The following is a 17,592-nucleotide window of genomic DNA, read 5'->3' on the forward strand; positions in this document are numbered from 1 at the left end:
ATCTCAGAAGAGAATCACCAATTACCAGAGTTTGACCTACGGCGGGTGTGTTACCGTGTGGGGGAAAAGAGTTAGACACATGAACAGGTTGGTTCATGTGTCTAAATTTCCAGCTCATAGGGTCCCAGGAAGCCTGCCACCGCCAGGCCTGGTGTCAGTACCATGTGCACTGGAACGTGAACATATAGAGGAACGTTATGTTCAGCGATGAGTCCAGGTTCTGCCTACAGCTCACTGCTTCAGCTTGTGCTTAATGGATTCTTATAAGATTCATGAGAGGGTTGACTCATCTTTACTAATCAATGCTTCCTTCCACAACTACAGACTGTACACAAAAGATGGTGTCAGTGATTTCTGTATTTGCATTTAAGTGTCTCAATTTTACTTTCAACACTACAAGAACATATGGGTGCATCACATAGAAACTAAATTTAATTAACTGTCTAAACCTTCACCAGAAGAGGTCATATTTCAAAACCACTGTCTCAAAGAGAGATGTAGCATAATATTTAAAGTTTGTCTGACACTGATTTAACAGATAACTAAAATGCTATGAATAAATATTGTTTCAAAGAGAAACCTAGCATTTATATACAGTTTAAAAGAGTGTTTTATTAAGTGTTTTTATTTCATGTCCAGAAACATGATTTACTCAAAAAACGAGATATCGGCTTCGGACCAGAACTGTGGTAATGTCGACACATCAGCCAACCCTTTCTTTATGCTGGTCTACAGTCTGGTGTTTCTGGTAAGTTTCAAATAATCAGATTGTGGGTTTTTTAAGGAACTGGTTTAAGGTTCTCTGTGCATCTACAAACGTCCTGTTCTCTCGTCCTCTCTGTGTCTCTACAGGTGGGTTTACCCCTCAATGGCTTCATCATGAAGTTTTACTGTTGTCGGGCTCGGCAGCAGGCATCCAGCAGCTTGATGGTCTACCTGAAGAACCTGACAGCTGCTGACTTCCTGCTCTGCCTCTCTCTGTCACTGCGCATCGCCCACTATGCCATCAGCAGCTCTGCCATGGTTCAGCTGCTCCACTGCACAGTTGGAGCTTCTGCTTTTTTCCTCAACATGTACGCCAGCATCATATTTATGGCGTACATCGCTGCCAATAGGTAAGAATCTTTACTGATTTCAGACTGTACACCCTGTGCTCCTCACAAAAGCATGAATGTACCTTTTTCTGGCTCAGTATTTACTTTTGCAGTTTTGGCACTGTTGTGATTAGTGAAGTTGTATTCTGCCTCCTTCCTCTTCTGTCTGCAGGTATCGGAAAATCGTACATCCTTCAGGAACTGTACGAACAGTACGAACTGCGAGAATCATCTCTGTCATCACCTGGGTTATTCTCCTGGCTCCAACAATCACTTTTATCAGCTATTTTATCAGCTCCAAGGAACCTTTGACCTCTAATTACTGTGTTGATTCCTTTAGTTCATCAGTCAGCCTGCTGTACAAAATCCTCCACACCTTCTCTGCAATCATTGTCCTCTTGGTCTTCATATCCATGGTCTTCTTCTACTACAGCATCTCCCGCAAGGTGTTGCAGTCACAGCAGAGGCAGCTGGCCTCCTCTGGTTCTGAGAAGCTGGTGAAGTCTCGCAGGAACATGTTGGTGCTGGTCAGCATCTTCTGCGTTTGCTTTGTCCCGTATCACCTGGTTCGTCTTCCCTTTGTGTTTCTTTCGAACAGCTGCTCTGTGGGTCGAGTTTTGTACTACCTGCAGGAGGCGGCCGCCATGGTGTCAGTTTTCAACGTCTGTCTGGACCCTGTTGTTTACTTTTACCTCTGTAAGACTTTTCGAGCTCAGGTGAGAAAGGCGTCCAGGAGGACCAACATCCAACAAGCAAATGAGGAGAGCGAGAGCAGCAGGGAGCAGCTGGACATCACTACATCAACACCAGTGATGTAAGGCAACATACAGCATTTGAGAGTCCGATTAGTGAAACCAGTATCATGGATCCCCGTCCTCATGAACCACAGGACTTCTTCTGTGCTCAGATATCAACATGAGGCTGAACTCAGCACAAACACATAGTGTCAGTGTTTATGTTGCTAGCATTCAGCTTTAGCATGAACAAAGTGAACGAGTGTGTGGTCAGATTCATACAAACAAAGCACATCATTAAATATCTGTCTCTGGAAACAGTTTTAACATTTACACATATCCAGATGTGCTTTTTATCTTTCAGCAGTAATCTGTATATTTCATTATGAAAATCCAAGCTTGTAAAATGTAAAACTGCTTATGCTTATAAAGAAAATATCTAAGATTTCCAGTTTGTTCTGCTTCTTTACTGTTTTTCCACAGATGCTTTCACAGGTTTGTTCTGCACTGAAGCTAAAATCCAATTTAATGTTTTAATGTTTTTTTTGGTTCTTTCAAACAATAATATGTCCACGTTGATCAAGCTGCACCCTTTTGTGACTCCCACACTGATGCTTTTTTCTGGAGCATTTACTTCTCCAGTCCACATAAGAAGTGTATTATTCTTTAGATGTATTTAAATATATTTTAATCATACATCTTGCACTAGTGAGCTAAGGGGGGGGGTAGAATTATACCTTTATGATTAGCTACACTAATAATCTGCATGAGAACAAAGAGCTGCACATGAGTCTGAAGAATCTAATCTTGTCTGATAATTTTCTGCACTGGTTTTCCTTCTGATTAAATTAGAATAAAGTTTGTATTTTTGCCTTTTAACTGTTACCTGATTTTATGATCTCATTATCTCTGAGAGCAGATGTGCTCTTACTGTAGTGATTCTTTGTCTTTTCTGGACATGTACACAGATTTTGAGCTTTGCTCGGATTTTTTTTTTATTATTTAAATAAAGAAACTTCTCACTTTAAAAGTTTTATTTGAAGTTGTTTCTTTAAACTCTAATTCTGAACCTCGAGTCTGTGAAACCTTAAAAACCTTGAGTACAGCGCTCCTGTCATGAAAATGCCTTTGTGTCGGTTAGCAAACACCGCGGGATCTGCGTCTTTATCACATTAACGGGAATTGGAGGGCGGCTCTTAATTCTCCGGCACGCGCTTTTTGGTGAGTTCGCGAGAACGCGCTGGAGATATCAGCTGTCCGGTGTGCTTTCCTGCCATAGACCGAGTGCGCCGCTGCTGGATTCACACTGTAGGACCGGAATGATGCAGGAGAGCCAGGAGCCAGAGCAGCAGACTGCTGGAGCCTCCGCCACCTCCTCAGGAGCCCAGGTCAGTAAGCAGGACGCGGGGGTTTATATCTGACCCTTCTCGGTGTGGGTGGAAGAATACACGGCAGAAACACCGTGTACAGTTGACTCTGAACAGCTAACTTGCAACAGGCATCGCAGACACGCACCCTGGCTGCCGTGGGAGTTATTAGATTTGTTCTGTGCTTTCTTTACGGTAGCTTGTGTCGAGGTGATGCAGCCTTAAACACGAGGGAAAGTAATGACAGTGATAATGATGTTAATGATCCAGATAAGCCCCGCGGGGTCATCGTGCAGGGCTCAGCAGGTGTGCAGATAACAGAGTATGGGCTCAAATTGGAGTCATAAATATTATTATTATTTGCTTTTAAGTTAAACACAGCATGCTTATACAGATTCAGTTGAGGACAATTACTACATTTGACATTTGTGAACTTATTAGCATGAAAAAAAGAAAAAGGAGCGATAAGAAGAGAAAATTATAACAATGTTAACTAAATAAAAAGTAAAATAAAATAAAATAAGAAAATTCACGTGGAGTGTGAGGCATGAATTATGATTAGTTAGTTTTTAGGAATTCTAGAAATGGCTGCCAAATCGTACTTGCCAGTTTCCCTTTTCTATCAAATCTTATCTGTTCCCTGGCCACAGACACCATCTTATTAAGCCACCTTTTAAACACGGGGCCAAAGAAGACCGCCACTGTAAAAGAATAAGTTTCTTTGCAGCCAGCATACCCATTGTAATTATCTGTTGTGAAAAGGAAAAAGATTTGATTGATGCAAAGGATCCAAGTATAGCCAGTGTACCATCAAGTGGTACTTTTTTCCTAAATTGGTTTGAAAACCACGTAAAAAGCTGACTCCAAAAAGCTTTCAAGACAGGGCAATGCCAAAATAGATGTGCAAGGGAACCTTCACCGATATTACATGTGTCACATGAGAGGGATACAGAATTATAGATCCGGTTAAGTTTAGAAAAATGTAATCTGTGAATGACTTTAAACTAGATTAGTTTATATCTGGCATTTATTGAGCCTTTCTGAATATTGGACAAACAGTTTTGATATTGGTCCTCAGACAGAGGAACACCGAGGTCTTCAGTCCAGTCGTCATAAATATGTTGCGTAGTTCTGAAATGAGTTTTGTAACTTTTCAAACCAAAAGATTTTTGTAAATAATTTTGTGCAAAATATCTCTGACCACAAGACTCTGGGAACACATTGTTGTTTTTGTGTGTAGTCATTTCCATCATTGAAGGAGGCGCTCTCATGAATCATCAGGTGACACCAATGACTGGACGACATCGATTGGTTAATCTGTTGATGTGATATTTTCAGATTGCCACCTAATGGAAAACACTGAAAACCATGGCAAGCCGTGCCAACCCAAACCGAGTGGGTACTAATGGAAAAGAGCTAATACTCACCGGGGGAGTGTCTAGTAATGATTAAATGCAGAGATGTGTAAACACTGAGTGAAGAAGAAAGCAGATGCCTCCACCTTTGGCCTTTGTGTGGTGCTCTGAAGCACTGGAATCCACTCGGCTGCAGCCCAGCTTTCTGTAAAAATTACTTTTGTAAACATCAGCTACGGCTTTATTCTGTACACATTAAGCTCTTTATGAACCGTGAGAGGGAATCCACGGAGGCCCCGGCTCACGGGGAGCTTAGATTGTTTTCCATTTCTGGTACTCGCTCTCTGCCAGTAGCTGTGAGGACAAGGTAACAGTGTTTGTGTACAGAACCAAAGCAGGCTTGACTTCAACAGATTTCCTACTTTGTGATAGAACATGTGACAAATGGATATATGAGAGAAAACAAAGTTAATGTATTGACGTTCATTAGTAAAATAATAATTGACAACAGGACCAGGACGTTCATCTCATTTCAGCTCAGTGTTCACTGTTGTTTACAGCCAGGAAATAGAAAAAAAAAGCTTTATATCATGTACAAATTTTTATGAATGATAGTCAAATGTCACAGCAATATACTAGACCTTAAAGGACACAAGTACCAAGGTTAGCTAAGCATTTGACCTTGGCCTTCACTGTTAGTGAGCAAGGTCAAAGTTAACCTTGAAATATAATTTCAAACAACCATATCGAGTAATACATGATATGAAAGGGCATGGAGAGAGCTGTGCTACACACCTTTTAGTTTTCCATTACAACACATTACGATGTCACAGTGTTAAGAAATATATTCTAAAACACTTCTTCAGTAAAGACTCAGAGAAGAGAAACACACAGAACTTCTTGCTAGCAAGGGCAGCCTCCAGACTGAGAAACTGTGTGTGTGTGTGTGTGTGTGTGTGTGTGTGTGTGTGTGTGTGTGTGTGTGTGTGTTGGTCTCGAAGTCCAGCAGTTCATCAAAACAAAAAGCACTTAGACTAAAACAGATATAGCTACGTTAATCCTACTGTAAAACAATAAGACAAGGTACGACCTCTTCCCATACTCCCAGGATGTAGGTGTGCATTCCACACCAAGCCTTTGTAGCCTGCTAAAGATCACACATCCTATCACTACACAATTGATTATATGCCTCTAAGTATACATGGTTGAATATTTCCTAATACAAATAACTACATGCAGTATTCTACCATATGCAAACTTGTATCACTAAAAGATTATACTGACTACTAAATACAATTTATCATTGACACACAGTGACCCATAAAGTTAGACACTGCAGCTTTTTGAAGCCAAAGATTTCAAAGAATTCTGCCCCAGTCATATGTGTAAAGATAAAAAAAATTATATATATATATATATATATATATATATATATATATATATATATATATATATATATATATATATATATATATATACCATTTTAGCATGTAAAGTCAGCGTCACACTGATTAGGATAAAGGATCACCTGCCAACTTTGTATATTTAATATTATAATATTCATAATAGGTACTGTTGCCCTTAATACAGTTTTCTGAATAAATAAGTTAAGTTTAATAATATAATTATTATGAAATTATAACTATGGTAATAATTATGAAAGGATTTTTCATAAAAAAATTAATGTGTTGTTAAAATGAATAATTCATTCTTTACATACGTTTTAGATAAAAGGAAAATATCGCTAAAATGTATTTCCTTTTCTGACGGCACACTTCCGATTTTGGTCAAGCACTCAGTTTTTGCTGAGAAACAGGCTCCATGCTAGTGATGGTAAATTTGATTCTTTTTACTGAATCGAGTTTTAATGAGTCACTCACCAAAGTGAATCGCGTTTTTTGAGTCACTGAGTCAGTTGACCAGAGAGTGCAAAAAATGTACATTTTCACTCAAACTTAATTTGTTTCTCTTTGCATGTAAATCCTACTGCTAAGATGAATGATTCTAAAAGAAAACAACTATTTTATCGAGCAAAAAAGAGCAAAAACATTTCTAAAATTAAGCAATTTCCTATCAAAATTGCTTAATAAACATTTATTTTGTTTATTTTTATTTTATTAGTATTTTCCTTAAATATGTCAAATATATATTTTCTCATTTAAATGTCCACTGAGCTGTGAGCCAGGGGGCGGTAATGCGCCTTAACATTGGTTGCCAACCAAGAAGAAGAATGAGGGAGGGGGTGAGTGAGTGATTCGTTTGCTCTACGATTCAACACAGGGGGGAGGGGGTGAGTAGCTCAAATGTGCTGTTCTATGTTAACAGAGCGATGCTACTGTGAACCGAGGAGCTATTGTCTTGATGTGAGCTTCAGGGTTTTTTCTTCCAGTTCAGAGCAGAAATTTTTTTGTTAAGATACTGGATGTTGTGTTTTTCTCCACAATTTTAATTATAAGCTAGATACATTGCTGCTAACAGCAACAGGGATGAGTCAGTGAGTCAGTTGGGCTTGTGAATCATGATTCAGGAGTCAGTAAAGTGATTCTCGAGTATTGAACGATTCGTTCATGATTCGCGCATCACTACTTCACATGCTAAAGGCAATATGGAGATGTAATCAGATGCCATCTACTCTGAATTATCAGGCTGGAACGCTGTAAGTTACCTTACGCAGGGGCCATGCTAATATTCTCTGTATCGTATCCAATTTAGTGTACGCGCTTGCCGAAACAAGCGAAACAACAGTGCTTGCTTCAGCAAGTGCGTACGCTATATTGGATACGATACAGAGAAGATTAGCATGGCCCCTGCGCAAGGATGACACGCAAATTTGTGAAGTGTAAGTTACCTTATATGACAGTTTATACAGATAGCTTTGGATATTATTGCATATTTTGCTAACATGAATGTTTTAGTGAGATTAATGCTCTTTATTGATGTAAACACGATTCTACCTGTTGAGATGGAGTTTATTTTCTGTCATTTCAGTTTTCACCAAATGTTCATGGAGACAATTAAATAAGCTGCAACTAAACTCCAGGGTCTTCATTTGTGGTTTAACTTGGGGTCACCGACATCCTTGTTGAAAACACTACAGGCACTTTTTTTGTTTGGGGTATTTAAAACATTATTTTTCGAAACAGAAGTAGGACTTCACACTGACACACAAAGATTAAGATATTACACAAAGAATTTCCATGTTAACACTGCTGACCTCAGCATGTTTAATAAAAACACCATAAAACATCACAGTTTTAGTATAGATCTCTCTGAGTGCTTTTGTTTTACTTTTTTTGTTCCTTCATTGACTCCAGCATCACTGCTCTCTCTTTCTGTCTGCTGTTTATTCAGAAACAGAAGAAGACTGGATGTGGTGTGCACCAGTGCCAGGACTGCAACAAGACCTTTAAGTCAAAACACAATTTAAAGCTTCACCAGAGAATTCACACCGGAGAGAGACCACACAGCTGTGATGAGTGTGGAGCAGCTTTCAACACTTTAATCACTCTACAAGTCCACCAGCGCATCCACACAGGAGAGAAACCCTACAGCTGTGAAGAGTGCGGCGCAGTCTTTGCACTTTCAGATACCCTGAAAAAGCATCTCCGTGTCCACACTGGAGAGAAACCCTATGTTTGTGACGAATGTGGCAAACGGTTTACAGAGTCCGGCTCCCTCAGGGGCCATCAACGTTTGCACACTGGAGAGAAACCATATAGCTGTGACCTGTGTGACAAAACCTTTGCATACCTGGGGGCCCTAAAGACCCATCGCCGTAGGCACACTGGAGAGAAGCCATACTGGTGCGACAAGTGCAACAAAACCTTCACTCAGCGGTCCAGTCTAAACCTCCACAGGCGTGTGCACACTGGAGAGAGACCGTTCTGGTGCGAAACATGCGGGGAAACGTTTGTTTGGCAAAACAGCCTGAAGGAGCATCAACTCTCTCACACCGGGTACCCGTGCAGTCGCTGTGGGGACGTGTTCCCTGATCGAAGCCTTCTGTACAATCACAACCTTGGTCACAGGTGGAGAGATAAACTGGTCAAGAGAGCAATGCAAAAGAAAGCTGAGGCTGGGAATCAACAGCCTGTGTAGAGGTTTCAGCTTTTGCTTCTGTAGCAGGGGCAATAAGAACTGACTTGTGGGCACGACCTTCAGACTCACCGTCTGATGACAAAACTGACCTCAGTCCAGCCCAAGCAGGAAAACGGATGAAGGGTATGGAGTTTTTTATTTGACAAATGATTAAAATTCCTTTTTAATGCTTCTGATTTCAAACTAAGTTTTGTCAGCTTGATAAAGAAATGACTGAAACACTTGTGGGGCCTGTTTAGTGGACTGATGTTGATCTTAACTGATTTCATTTTACTCCTTTTCTTAGTTGAAGCTTATTGTTCTAATCGTTTTTGCTGCTTTAACCGTTTTTGATTTTATTTTGTTGTTTAGGGATTTACTTTTAAGTCTTTTATTGCTGATTATTTTCTTGTGTTCTTTTCTTCATGTTCCCTCTTCTGATTTGTTTAATTTAGGTCTATACAGAGTCTTTAAAGGTGAGCTTTTATGCTTTGTATTTGCACCTGGATTAAGATATCCTCTCTAAATAAAGGTTTTCTTTTTGAATCCTTCCTGTTTCTTTTATGCAGTGTTCCACAGTCATAGGTCGTGTCCAAATTCATGGGCTGCATCCTCCTGAGGCCGCATTTGTAGTAATTTCCCCCAGGGATCAATAAAGTATTCTGATTCTGATTCTGATAGACCGATTCCGTCACAGCGACGCGCCGAAGGCTGTCCAAATTCGTAGACTCCTCCGAATGCAGCCGACAAATGCATCCTCCTTTTCCCCGAATTTGAAGGATGGGTCGGGTGTGTCCTGTGTGGTCCACCATATCCCAGAATTCATAGCGCGGCCCAGCCAAACTCCAGTTTCCAACAATGGCGGCCGCTACTAAGTTTTATTATTACTCTGATTATTCTTTCTGGGTCACAAAATAAACTTTTAACATTTTCAGGCGAGAAAGTAGCTGTGTAAACATTAAATATCTGCTCGGTTTATCAAGATAACGCATATTTGCAAAAGTGCTTCGACGTTTTCGGAGCATCTGCTACCCACCAGCTCGATAGCTAGTCGGGAGCTCGAGGGTCACTGAAGCCGCCGAGAACGGCCCAACTCCCTGCACATCATTTTCAGATCACCGCGGACTTTCGCTACTCCGGTTAAACGTAATATATAAGTAACTTAGACAACCTAAAAATGTTATTGTTGGGCTTTTTTCAGTGTTTTATTTGTTCGTGAGTAAATCGGTTTGGCTGAGATTAAAGTTATTAGATTAGATTAGATAAAATAAAACTTTATTAATCCCCCGGGTGGGTTCCTCCGGGATTTTCGCACAGCTGAATAAACGTCAAACAAAAAACTGATTAAACAGAAGTGAGAGACGGTTGAGAATTTATGCCAGTGTCCTGTTATATTTTAGACAGCAAGGAGCAGACGGCTGAGTTTATTAAACTCCACCGAGACAGCGGTGACGCTAATCAGAAGGCTAGACTGTCCAATTTCACGGCCGTTTACTTCCGGCCTACCCGACCTTCTGAGGACCCGGCCCACGTAGACCGCGAAGGCCGGGTCCTCAGGAGGATGCAGCCCATGAATTTGGACACGACCATACTGGCTCATGCAGGTGGCAGAAACAAAACTATCAGGTACTCCTGAGAGAACAGGGCGGAGTCTGGAGAGATGAAGGTGACGTCTATCAGAGTTGTTACTCAAGCTTTCACTGAAGCTTCATGTATCATAACTGATGGAGAAATAATGACTTTTTTATTTCAGTTTCCTCTTGACTTTTATCTTTAAGGCTGCAAAGAGAACAACACTTTGGTCAGTGTGCTGATGTTTATGTTGCTGAGTCAGTATTCATGTTGCTGCTGACTAAATGCAGAAATATCAGCATGGAGCAATAACCAATAACGTTATGAGCATCATTCCAATATCTGCTCAGCAGCCGCAGTCACAGGTCAGAGGAATGGACACATTTATGTAAGATGATGTTCTGAGCGTTTTAATAAACACTGAAAGAAACCGACTGAGGGTGAGCAGAGCAGGTTTCCACACTCTGACAAGACTTTGACTGGAGACATTACAGCTTCTGTTGGAGAGGAACATTTAAGAGAAGAGTAACCGAGACACGTGACTACAGGTAGATTCCGTGTGTGTGTGTGTGTGTGTGTGTGTGTGTGTGTGTAGCTTGAGCTACAATGAACCAAATAACAGCTGATGAGGTGGTAACCACTGGGAACGCGTCCTCAGGGTTCGTGTTGTTTTCTGGGTAAATGCTTCTTCAGCATAACTGAAGAAGCTGCACTAAAAGATGAGGATGATGTTCAATGGTGGTGGTGACACATACAGGTTAATATTTCACTGCTTTCTGTTTTAAATCTTCCTTCTGTTAAACTCTTAGCTGTTTTCTTGAGCTGTACAGCTTCAACCAACATGAAATCAAGATCATCAAAATGTAATGACCTCGACAGGAAATCTGCAGTGAGCCAGATGTGTTTTAATAAAGTTTAATGAAAGAATAATTGTTGCTTCAGGATGTTACAATCAGTCACTGACAGTGCTGATTTAAGAGGAAATATCAATCCAGACTTATTTTTTTAGCTCCAGAAATATGCAGGTGTTCCAAGCATTTCTATCTCTGTAATTGAATTGATAAGGGATTAATGTTAAAATGAATCTTCATGTGAACCCCTCTCCCCAAATCTAATTGAAGTAGAATCACATAAACTGATTGTAACATGAATTATATATATAGATCGATATAGATATAGATCGATATAGATATATCTATATCGATATATCTATCTATCTCTCCATGTGTGATTCAATGTTTATATATGATGATAGGATAGAATAGAATAGAATTCAACTTTATTGTCATTGCACATGCACAGGTACAGGGCAACGAAATGCAGTTTGCATCCATCCAGAAGTGCTTTAGTGATATAGATATATTACAATATATATTAGCAATAATATAGATATGTGAGTATATTACAGAAATGGGTCTATTATGGTATGTTATAATGTACACGGTATGAAGTATGTTGTGAATATTCTATAACTATAAGTATGTACAGGCTGTAGTGAGTACAAGCTATGTACAGGATATGAACAGGATATAAATATGAAAAACTATACAGAATATGAAATAAATAACTTTACAGAATCTGGGATATACAGCTATACAGAAATGGGAACTATGCAAGTTGTAAACAGTTGTAGGATTAAAGATTATCGAATGTACAGAATGATTATTTACACAGAGCTATACAGTAGTGCAGTTAAGATAAGTGAGGGTGTAGATAGTTTCTACAGAGGCTATATAAAGTGCTAGTGGTTGTGAGTGGTGGTTCAGTCCATGTTATTATTGTGTTTGAGGGTACAGTTGTCCATTGTGGGTGTGTGTATGTTCAGTCCATGAGTTTAACGTGGGTCAGATGTCAGGAGGCAGAGTTCAGGAGTCTGACAGCTGTGGGGAAGAAGCTGTTCCGGTACCTGGTGGTCTTAGTCCGGAGGCTCCTGTGGCGCCTCCCAGAGGGCAGGAGGGTGAAGAGTCCATGTGATGGGTGACTGGGGTCTTTGATGATTTTCCCAGCCCTTTTCAGACACCGCTTCCTGTAGATGTCTTTTATGGCAGGAAGTGGTGCTCCGGCGATGCGCTGGGCAGTTTTCACGACCCTCTGCAACGCCTTCCGGTCCGAGGCAGAGCAGTTCCCGTACCAGACTGTTATACAGTTGGTCAGGATGCTCTCGATGGTGCAGCGATAGAAGTTCACCAGGATGTCTGAGGACAGGTGGTTCTTCCTCAGAGTCCTCAAGAAGAAGAGGCGCTGGTGAGCCTTCTTGACCAGCTTGGAGCAGTTGGTCGTCCAGGTGAGATCCTCGGAGATGTGGACTCCCAGGAACTTGAAGCTGCTCACACGCTCCACAGCCGTCCCCTTAATGTGGATGGGTGGATGTGGGTCAGCATTCCTCCTGTAGTCCACGATGAGCTCCTTGGTCTTCTCGGTGTTAAGCAGCAGGTTGTTTCTGTCGCACCACTCAGCCAGACAATCCACCTCCTCCCTGTAGGCGGCCTCATCGTTGTCACTGATGAGGCCAATCACCGTGGTGTCATCTGCAAACTTAATGATGGTGTTGGAACCATCAGCAGGTCTGCAGTCGTGGGTGAAGAGGGAGTAGAGGAAAGGGCTCATCACACAGCCTTGTGGTACACCGGTGTTCATTGTGATGGTAGATGAGCAGCGGTTATCCAGCCGGACATGTTGGGGGCGGTTGGTCAGGAAGTCCAGTAACCATTTGCAGATGAGGGAACTGATACCCAGGTCTGTCAGTTTCCTGATGAGTTGTGAGGGGTGGATTGTATTGAATGCTGAACTGAAGTCTATAAACAGCATTCTGGCGTAGGTGTTGTTGTTGTCCAGGTGTGAGAGGACAGAGTGCATTGCGATGGAGACTGCATCCTCTGTGCTCCTGTTCCGGCGGTATGCGAATTGCTGGGGGTCCAGGGTGGGGGGGGAGACAGGATTTGAAGTGTGCTAGGACCAGTCGCTCTAAGCACTTAGTGATGATGGGGGTGAGTGCTACTGGGCGGTAATCATTGAGGCAAGATGGGTTGGAGTTTTTGGGTATCGGGACGATGGAGGTGGATTTGAAGCAGGCCGGTACCACAGCGTGGGCCAAGGACAGATTGAATATGTCTGTGAGCACTCCTGCAAGCTCCCCAGAACACGCTCTGAGAACACGCCCGGGGATGCCATCAGGGCCTGCAGCCTTGTGGACATTGATCCTGCTCAGCACCGCTCCTACATCGGTGGGGGAGAGAGTCATAGGTTGGTGGTCTGGCGTCATGTCTGCTTTGGTTGTGGTTGTGGGGTTCCCTCGCTCAAAACGAGCATAAAAGTTGTTGAGCTCGTTGAGGAAGGAGACATCAGAGGATGCGGGGGAGGGTTTGGTGGTCCTGTAGTCTGTGATGGTCTGGAGTCCTTGCCACATGCGTCGGGGGTTGGAGTTGGAGAAGTGTTCTTCTACCTTCTTTTTGTAATGGTGTTTGGCTTTTTTGATGCCCTTCTTTAGATTAGCCCTGGCTGTACTGTAGGCGTGTGCATCTCCTGACCTAAAGGCAGTGTTGCGGGCCTTCAGGAGGAGACGAACATCCCGGTTCATCCAAGGCTTCTGGTTGGGGTACATGGTGATCCGTTTCTGGGTGGTGACACTGTCTGTGGTTTTGGAGATGTAATCCAGTACAGATGAGGCGTACTGGTCCAGGTCTGTGTGGGTGAACATATTCCAGTCTGTGTTTTTAAATCTGTCCTGGAGCACTGCGTCTGTCCCCTCTGGCCACACTTTAATTGTCCTCACAGCAGGTTTCACATGTTGGATGAGTGGTGAATACCGAGGTGTGAGGAACAGGGAGAGATGGTCCGATTGTCCAATGTGGGGGAGGGATGTGGCTTTGTAGGCTCCAGCCAGGTTGGAATACACATGGTCTAAAGTCTTGTCTCCTCTGGTGTGGCAGGAGACATGTTGGTGGAATCTGGGGAGGACTGTCTTTAAGTTGGTGTGGTTGAAGTTGCCAGCAACAATAAAAGCAGCCTCGGGGTGTTTATTCTGGTGTTTGTTAATGGCTGCAGAAAGTTCTTTCATGGCCAACCTAGTATTAGCGTCGGGGGGTATATACACGGCAGTGAGTATGATCGAAGTGAATTCTCTGGGGAGATAATAAGGTCTGCATTTGACCATTAAAAACTCCGCATTAGGTGAGCAGTGACTCTCAGTAGTAGTGGAGTTCATGCACCAAGCATTGTTAATATAAATGCACAAACCTCCACCTCTGGTCTTGCCGGAGTCATCTGCTAGCCTGTCGGCTCGGTGTGTGTGGCGTCCTGCTAACTCGATAGCATTGTCCGGGCAGCTGTTGTTCAGCCATGTTTCGGTGAAAAACATGACATTTGAGTCCATAATCCGTCTGTTGTTAGTGATGGAGAGCCGTATCTCATCCATTTTGTTTGCCAGAGAACGGACATTGGCGAGAAAAATACTGGGTAAAGGCAGCCGGTGTGGTGTTAGCTTTAGCTTAGCCCGTAGCCCTCCGCGCCTACCTCGCCTTTGTTTACGATCTCGGCGCCGTCTGCGTGCACTTCCGCCCAGCCGGGGAGAGTGGGCAGCCTCCGGTGTTCTGGAGATCTCTGGGATGAGTCGGAGATCGGCGATAAAACTGTTGGAGTTGTGAGTCCAGATGTCCAGAAGCTCTTGTCTGCTGTAGGTCAGCAACGCACAGCAATTCTGGACGAATAATCCGGTTAAAAGTAGATAAAAAACCGCTAAATAGCAGATTCTGGAGAGACACTGAGCCTCGCGTTGTTCACGCGCCGCCATCTTGGAAAGATAGAGAGAGAGAGAGGCGGGCGGCTGGCTTTGGATGATTAAATGTCAACAACCTAAATGAATGTGGGGGTGGGGTCAGTATAAAAGTGAGGAGAAGATGGGGTCTTCCCTTTTATCTTCTGCAAGATGACCAATTCTGAATACTGGATCTAAGAGGTTCACAGTTAAAAGTTCCAGCAGAGACGCTAACAGCAGTCAACCTGTGAATTGATAAGCCAAAAATTCCAAAATCATCTCCTGAGTTTTAAGGTGTTTGATGGCTAATTCAGAAGGATTTTGATCTACAGCATACTTCCACTGGATGCCCAGCTGCTTTCTTGTTGGGTGATTATCATCTACACAGAACAATAAGAATAAGAGCACCTTCAGATCTGACACTGCTCATCCCTCCTCCAGCCTCTCCTCACTACAGATAAGAACAAGATCAGCATTAACTCAGAGTAGTAAAATTAGATAAGTATGGTTTAAGTGATTTTCTTATTGTTTTGTGATTTTTATTATTTGATTTTGATTTTGCTTTGGAAAATTAAAATTTCCTGCAATTAAATTCTAAATTGTGGACTTTGGCCTTTTAACCTTTTTTCCAAATTGTAAAGAAAAAAGTCTGAGTGTTATTCTTTAAATTTGATTACAATTTTTTTTCCTTGGAGTCTGCTGTCCAGGCTATTAAAATCATCCCAGAAATAACAGAATCAATAGGAGCGCACTTCCGTCATCAGGTGGGACTGATAGGATTCGACCTGCAGGCTTAGCAGGTTACCTGGACCATACTGAGATAGTAGTGGGCGAGTCCCCTCACCCACATCAGCTCCAGCTGAACCCTACATGATCTACTGGGTAAGACTCACAAGATCAGAGATTAGGACTTTTCAATCAGAGAGCCAAAATCAACTTCCTGCATCAGGGATTCTTTGGGCCTAAAGATCAACAGCTTAAAAGATGACTTTTAGCACTGAAATATTCCCTCCACACATCTGCATCAGAACCACAGCTGTCTTCTGCCTGTATCCAAGATGCAGATCTAATGATACTATCATAAAGTTGTAATTGACAAAGGGTTAGGGTGTCCTGGTGCCAAATGCTCAAATGTGAAGCTGAGACACTCAATGGACAAGTGGAGAAAAGAAGATGCCTTTTATTTGTTAGTCTCACAAACAGAACAAAAACATCAGAAGGAAATCACATAACAGGGGCTGTCAGCTCTGTAAGCTCACAGCAAAGGACTGAGACACAAGTTAGAAAGAGAAAGAGACAAAAAGAGGACAGTAAACTGTTTAAATAAGTCCATGTTTACATTCTACATTAGAAAGCAGCTGAACAATTCAAAGGTTTATTTTAAGTATTAGACTCTAGAATCAGAGCTTTGCTGAAGCCTGTGATTTTCTGTGTGTCAGCTCGTCCTTTAAAAACAGTTTTATGTCTCGCAGGTTTTTGCATGTTTCTATGTTGCACCACACCAGCTACTTCCTTTGGCTTTTTCCACTGAACTGGTGAGTGACGCTGTCATTTCTCAACACAGGTCTGGTTAAAACTTACGCATACTGTGAGAAATCAGAGCTGCTGAAACCTGCTGAGGAAATCCTTTCTTAATGCTGCTCCACAGTGAGAACAGTCAGACCCCACAGGCCCAGAGGTACAGCTGCAGGTGGTGTCAAGGGAGCTTGTAGTGCCACTATTCATTCACACACTGGTGGAGGCAAGCTACAGTTGTAGTAACAGCTGCCCTGGGGCAGACTGACAGAGGCGAGGCTGCCATATCGCGCCATCGGCCCCTCTGGCCAACACCAGTAGGCGGGAGTGAAGTGTCTTGCCTAAGGATACAACGACCAGGACAGAGAGCCCAGGGATCGAACCGGCAACCTTCCGGATACTGATGCGCTTCCCAACCCCCTGAGCCACGGTCGCCCGATTAACAGCAAAGACAAAGAGGGAATATGGTAGTGGGCAGGGCAGTGTGATCCGACTGTGTATTTCCTGATCTACATCGTACCGTCACACTCAGAACAGCTGAAGCAACTTTTCCTCCTCTCAGAAAGCTGCAGAACCAGAGTGAGTCCTGATATTTCTCATTCTCACATCTTTCATACTTCTGATAGAACATAAAAGCCATTTTAAACCAGTCCTGACTAAAGGAAAAAAGTAGGTAAGGCTTCTGCTAGTGTTCAGGAAGGTAATCTGAATATATGAATACAAATCTTCTTTTGACTAAGGCTCAGCATTTCCTGGTGCCAAGTGCACTGACAAACTACCTCACACTTAAATATGCTGAAAATGTTTGAGAACACTAATTTTGCTGGTTTCATCTCTCAAGAGAAAAAAAAGCACCTGTATAGTCGACATTTACTGTTTCAAGCAAAAAATGATAAGGAAACCAAATACAAACAAACCAGAGATCAGTCAGGAGGGAAACACAGAGAGAAACGGTCTGTGACCACCTGCTAAATTGTTACACTGCAAATAAGCTCTACTTGAAATAAGCCAGATATTCTTACATCTGACAAAATTGTCTTGTTTTGAGATAAAAATCTGCTAATTGGGGTAAGCAAAAGTTTCTTGGCTAACAACAACACAATTTTGGCGATGAGTGCAGATTCT

General features: G+C 42.3%; 2 protein-coding genes, 1 non-coding gene and 1 pseudogene across 3 annotated transcripts; 3 read left to right on the forward strand and 1 right to left on the reverse strand.

The window, feature by feature from the left end:
- The first annotated feature begins 643 nt into the window (after positions 1–643).
- On the forward strand, positions 644–1,912 carry LOC146576893 (P2Y purinoceptor 14-like). Its single transcript, XM_085269392.1, has 3 exons — positions 644–748; positions 853–1,115; positions 1,267–1,912. Exons 1-3 carry the CDS (start codon positions 644–646, stop codon positions 1,910–1,912), a joined length of 1,014 nt encoding a protein of 337 aa, XP_085125518.1.
- Positions 1,913–3,059: 1,147 nt separating this feature from the next.
- On the forward strand, positions 3,060–9,154 carry LOC146576894 (uncharacterized). Its single transcript, XM_085269393.1, has 2 exons — positions 3,060–3,216; positions 7,902–9,154. The coding sequence occupies exons 1-2, from the start codon at positions 3,148–3,150 to the stop codon at positions 8,646–8,648; spliced, it is 816 nt and encodes a 271-aa protein (XP_085125519.1). The 5' UTR covers positions 3,060–3,147; the 3' UTR covers positions 8,649–9,154.
- Positions 7,215–7,287, reverse strand: LOC146576895 (U6 spliceosomal RNA; annotated as a pseudogene).
- Positions 7,295–7,402, forward strand: LOC146576896 (U6 spliceosomal RNA). The gene has a single exon (XR_014891756.1). It is a non-coding gene; the product is annotated as a U6 spliceosomal RNA (small nuclear RNA).
- Positions 9,155–17,592: the final 8,438 nt, after the last annotated feature.

The sequence above is a fragment of the Mchenga conophoros genome, linkage group LG3, assembly GCF_057382185.1.
Source record: "Mchenga conophoros isolate Kocher_MC1m ecotype Shallow Benthic linkage group LG3, M_conophoros_male_GT1.1, whole genome shotgun sequence".
Taxonomy (NCBI): Eukaryota; Metazoa; Chordata; class Actinopteri; order Cichliformes; family Cichlidae; genus Mchenga; species Mchenga conophoros.

Excerpts from the sequence above, each read along its gene's own strand:
- LOC146576893 (XM_085269392.1), top strand. The coding sequence starts at position 644 with ATGATTTACTCAAAAAACGAGATATCGGCTTCGGACCAGAACTGTGGT. Across the intron at positions 749-852 it reads TCTACAGTCTGGTGTTTCTG|GTGGGTTTACCCCTCAATGG; the intron begins GTAAGTTTCAAA and ends GTGTCTCTACAG. Across the intron at positions 1,116-1,266 it reads GCGTACATCGCTGCCAATAG|GTATCGGAAAATCGTACATC; the intron begins GTAAGAATCTTT and ends TTCTGTCTGCAG.
- LOC146576894 (XM_085269393.1), top strand. The coding sequence starts at position 3,148 with ATGATGCAGGAGAGCCAGGAGCCAGAGCAGCAGACTGCTGGAGCCTCC. Across the intron at positions 3,217-7,901 it reads CCACCTCCTCAGGAGCCCAG|AAACAGAAGAAGACTGGATG; the intron begins GTCAGTAAGCAG and ends CTGTTTATTCAG.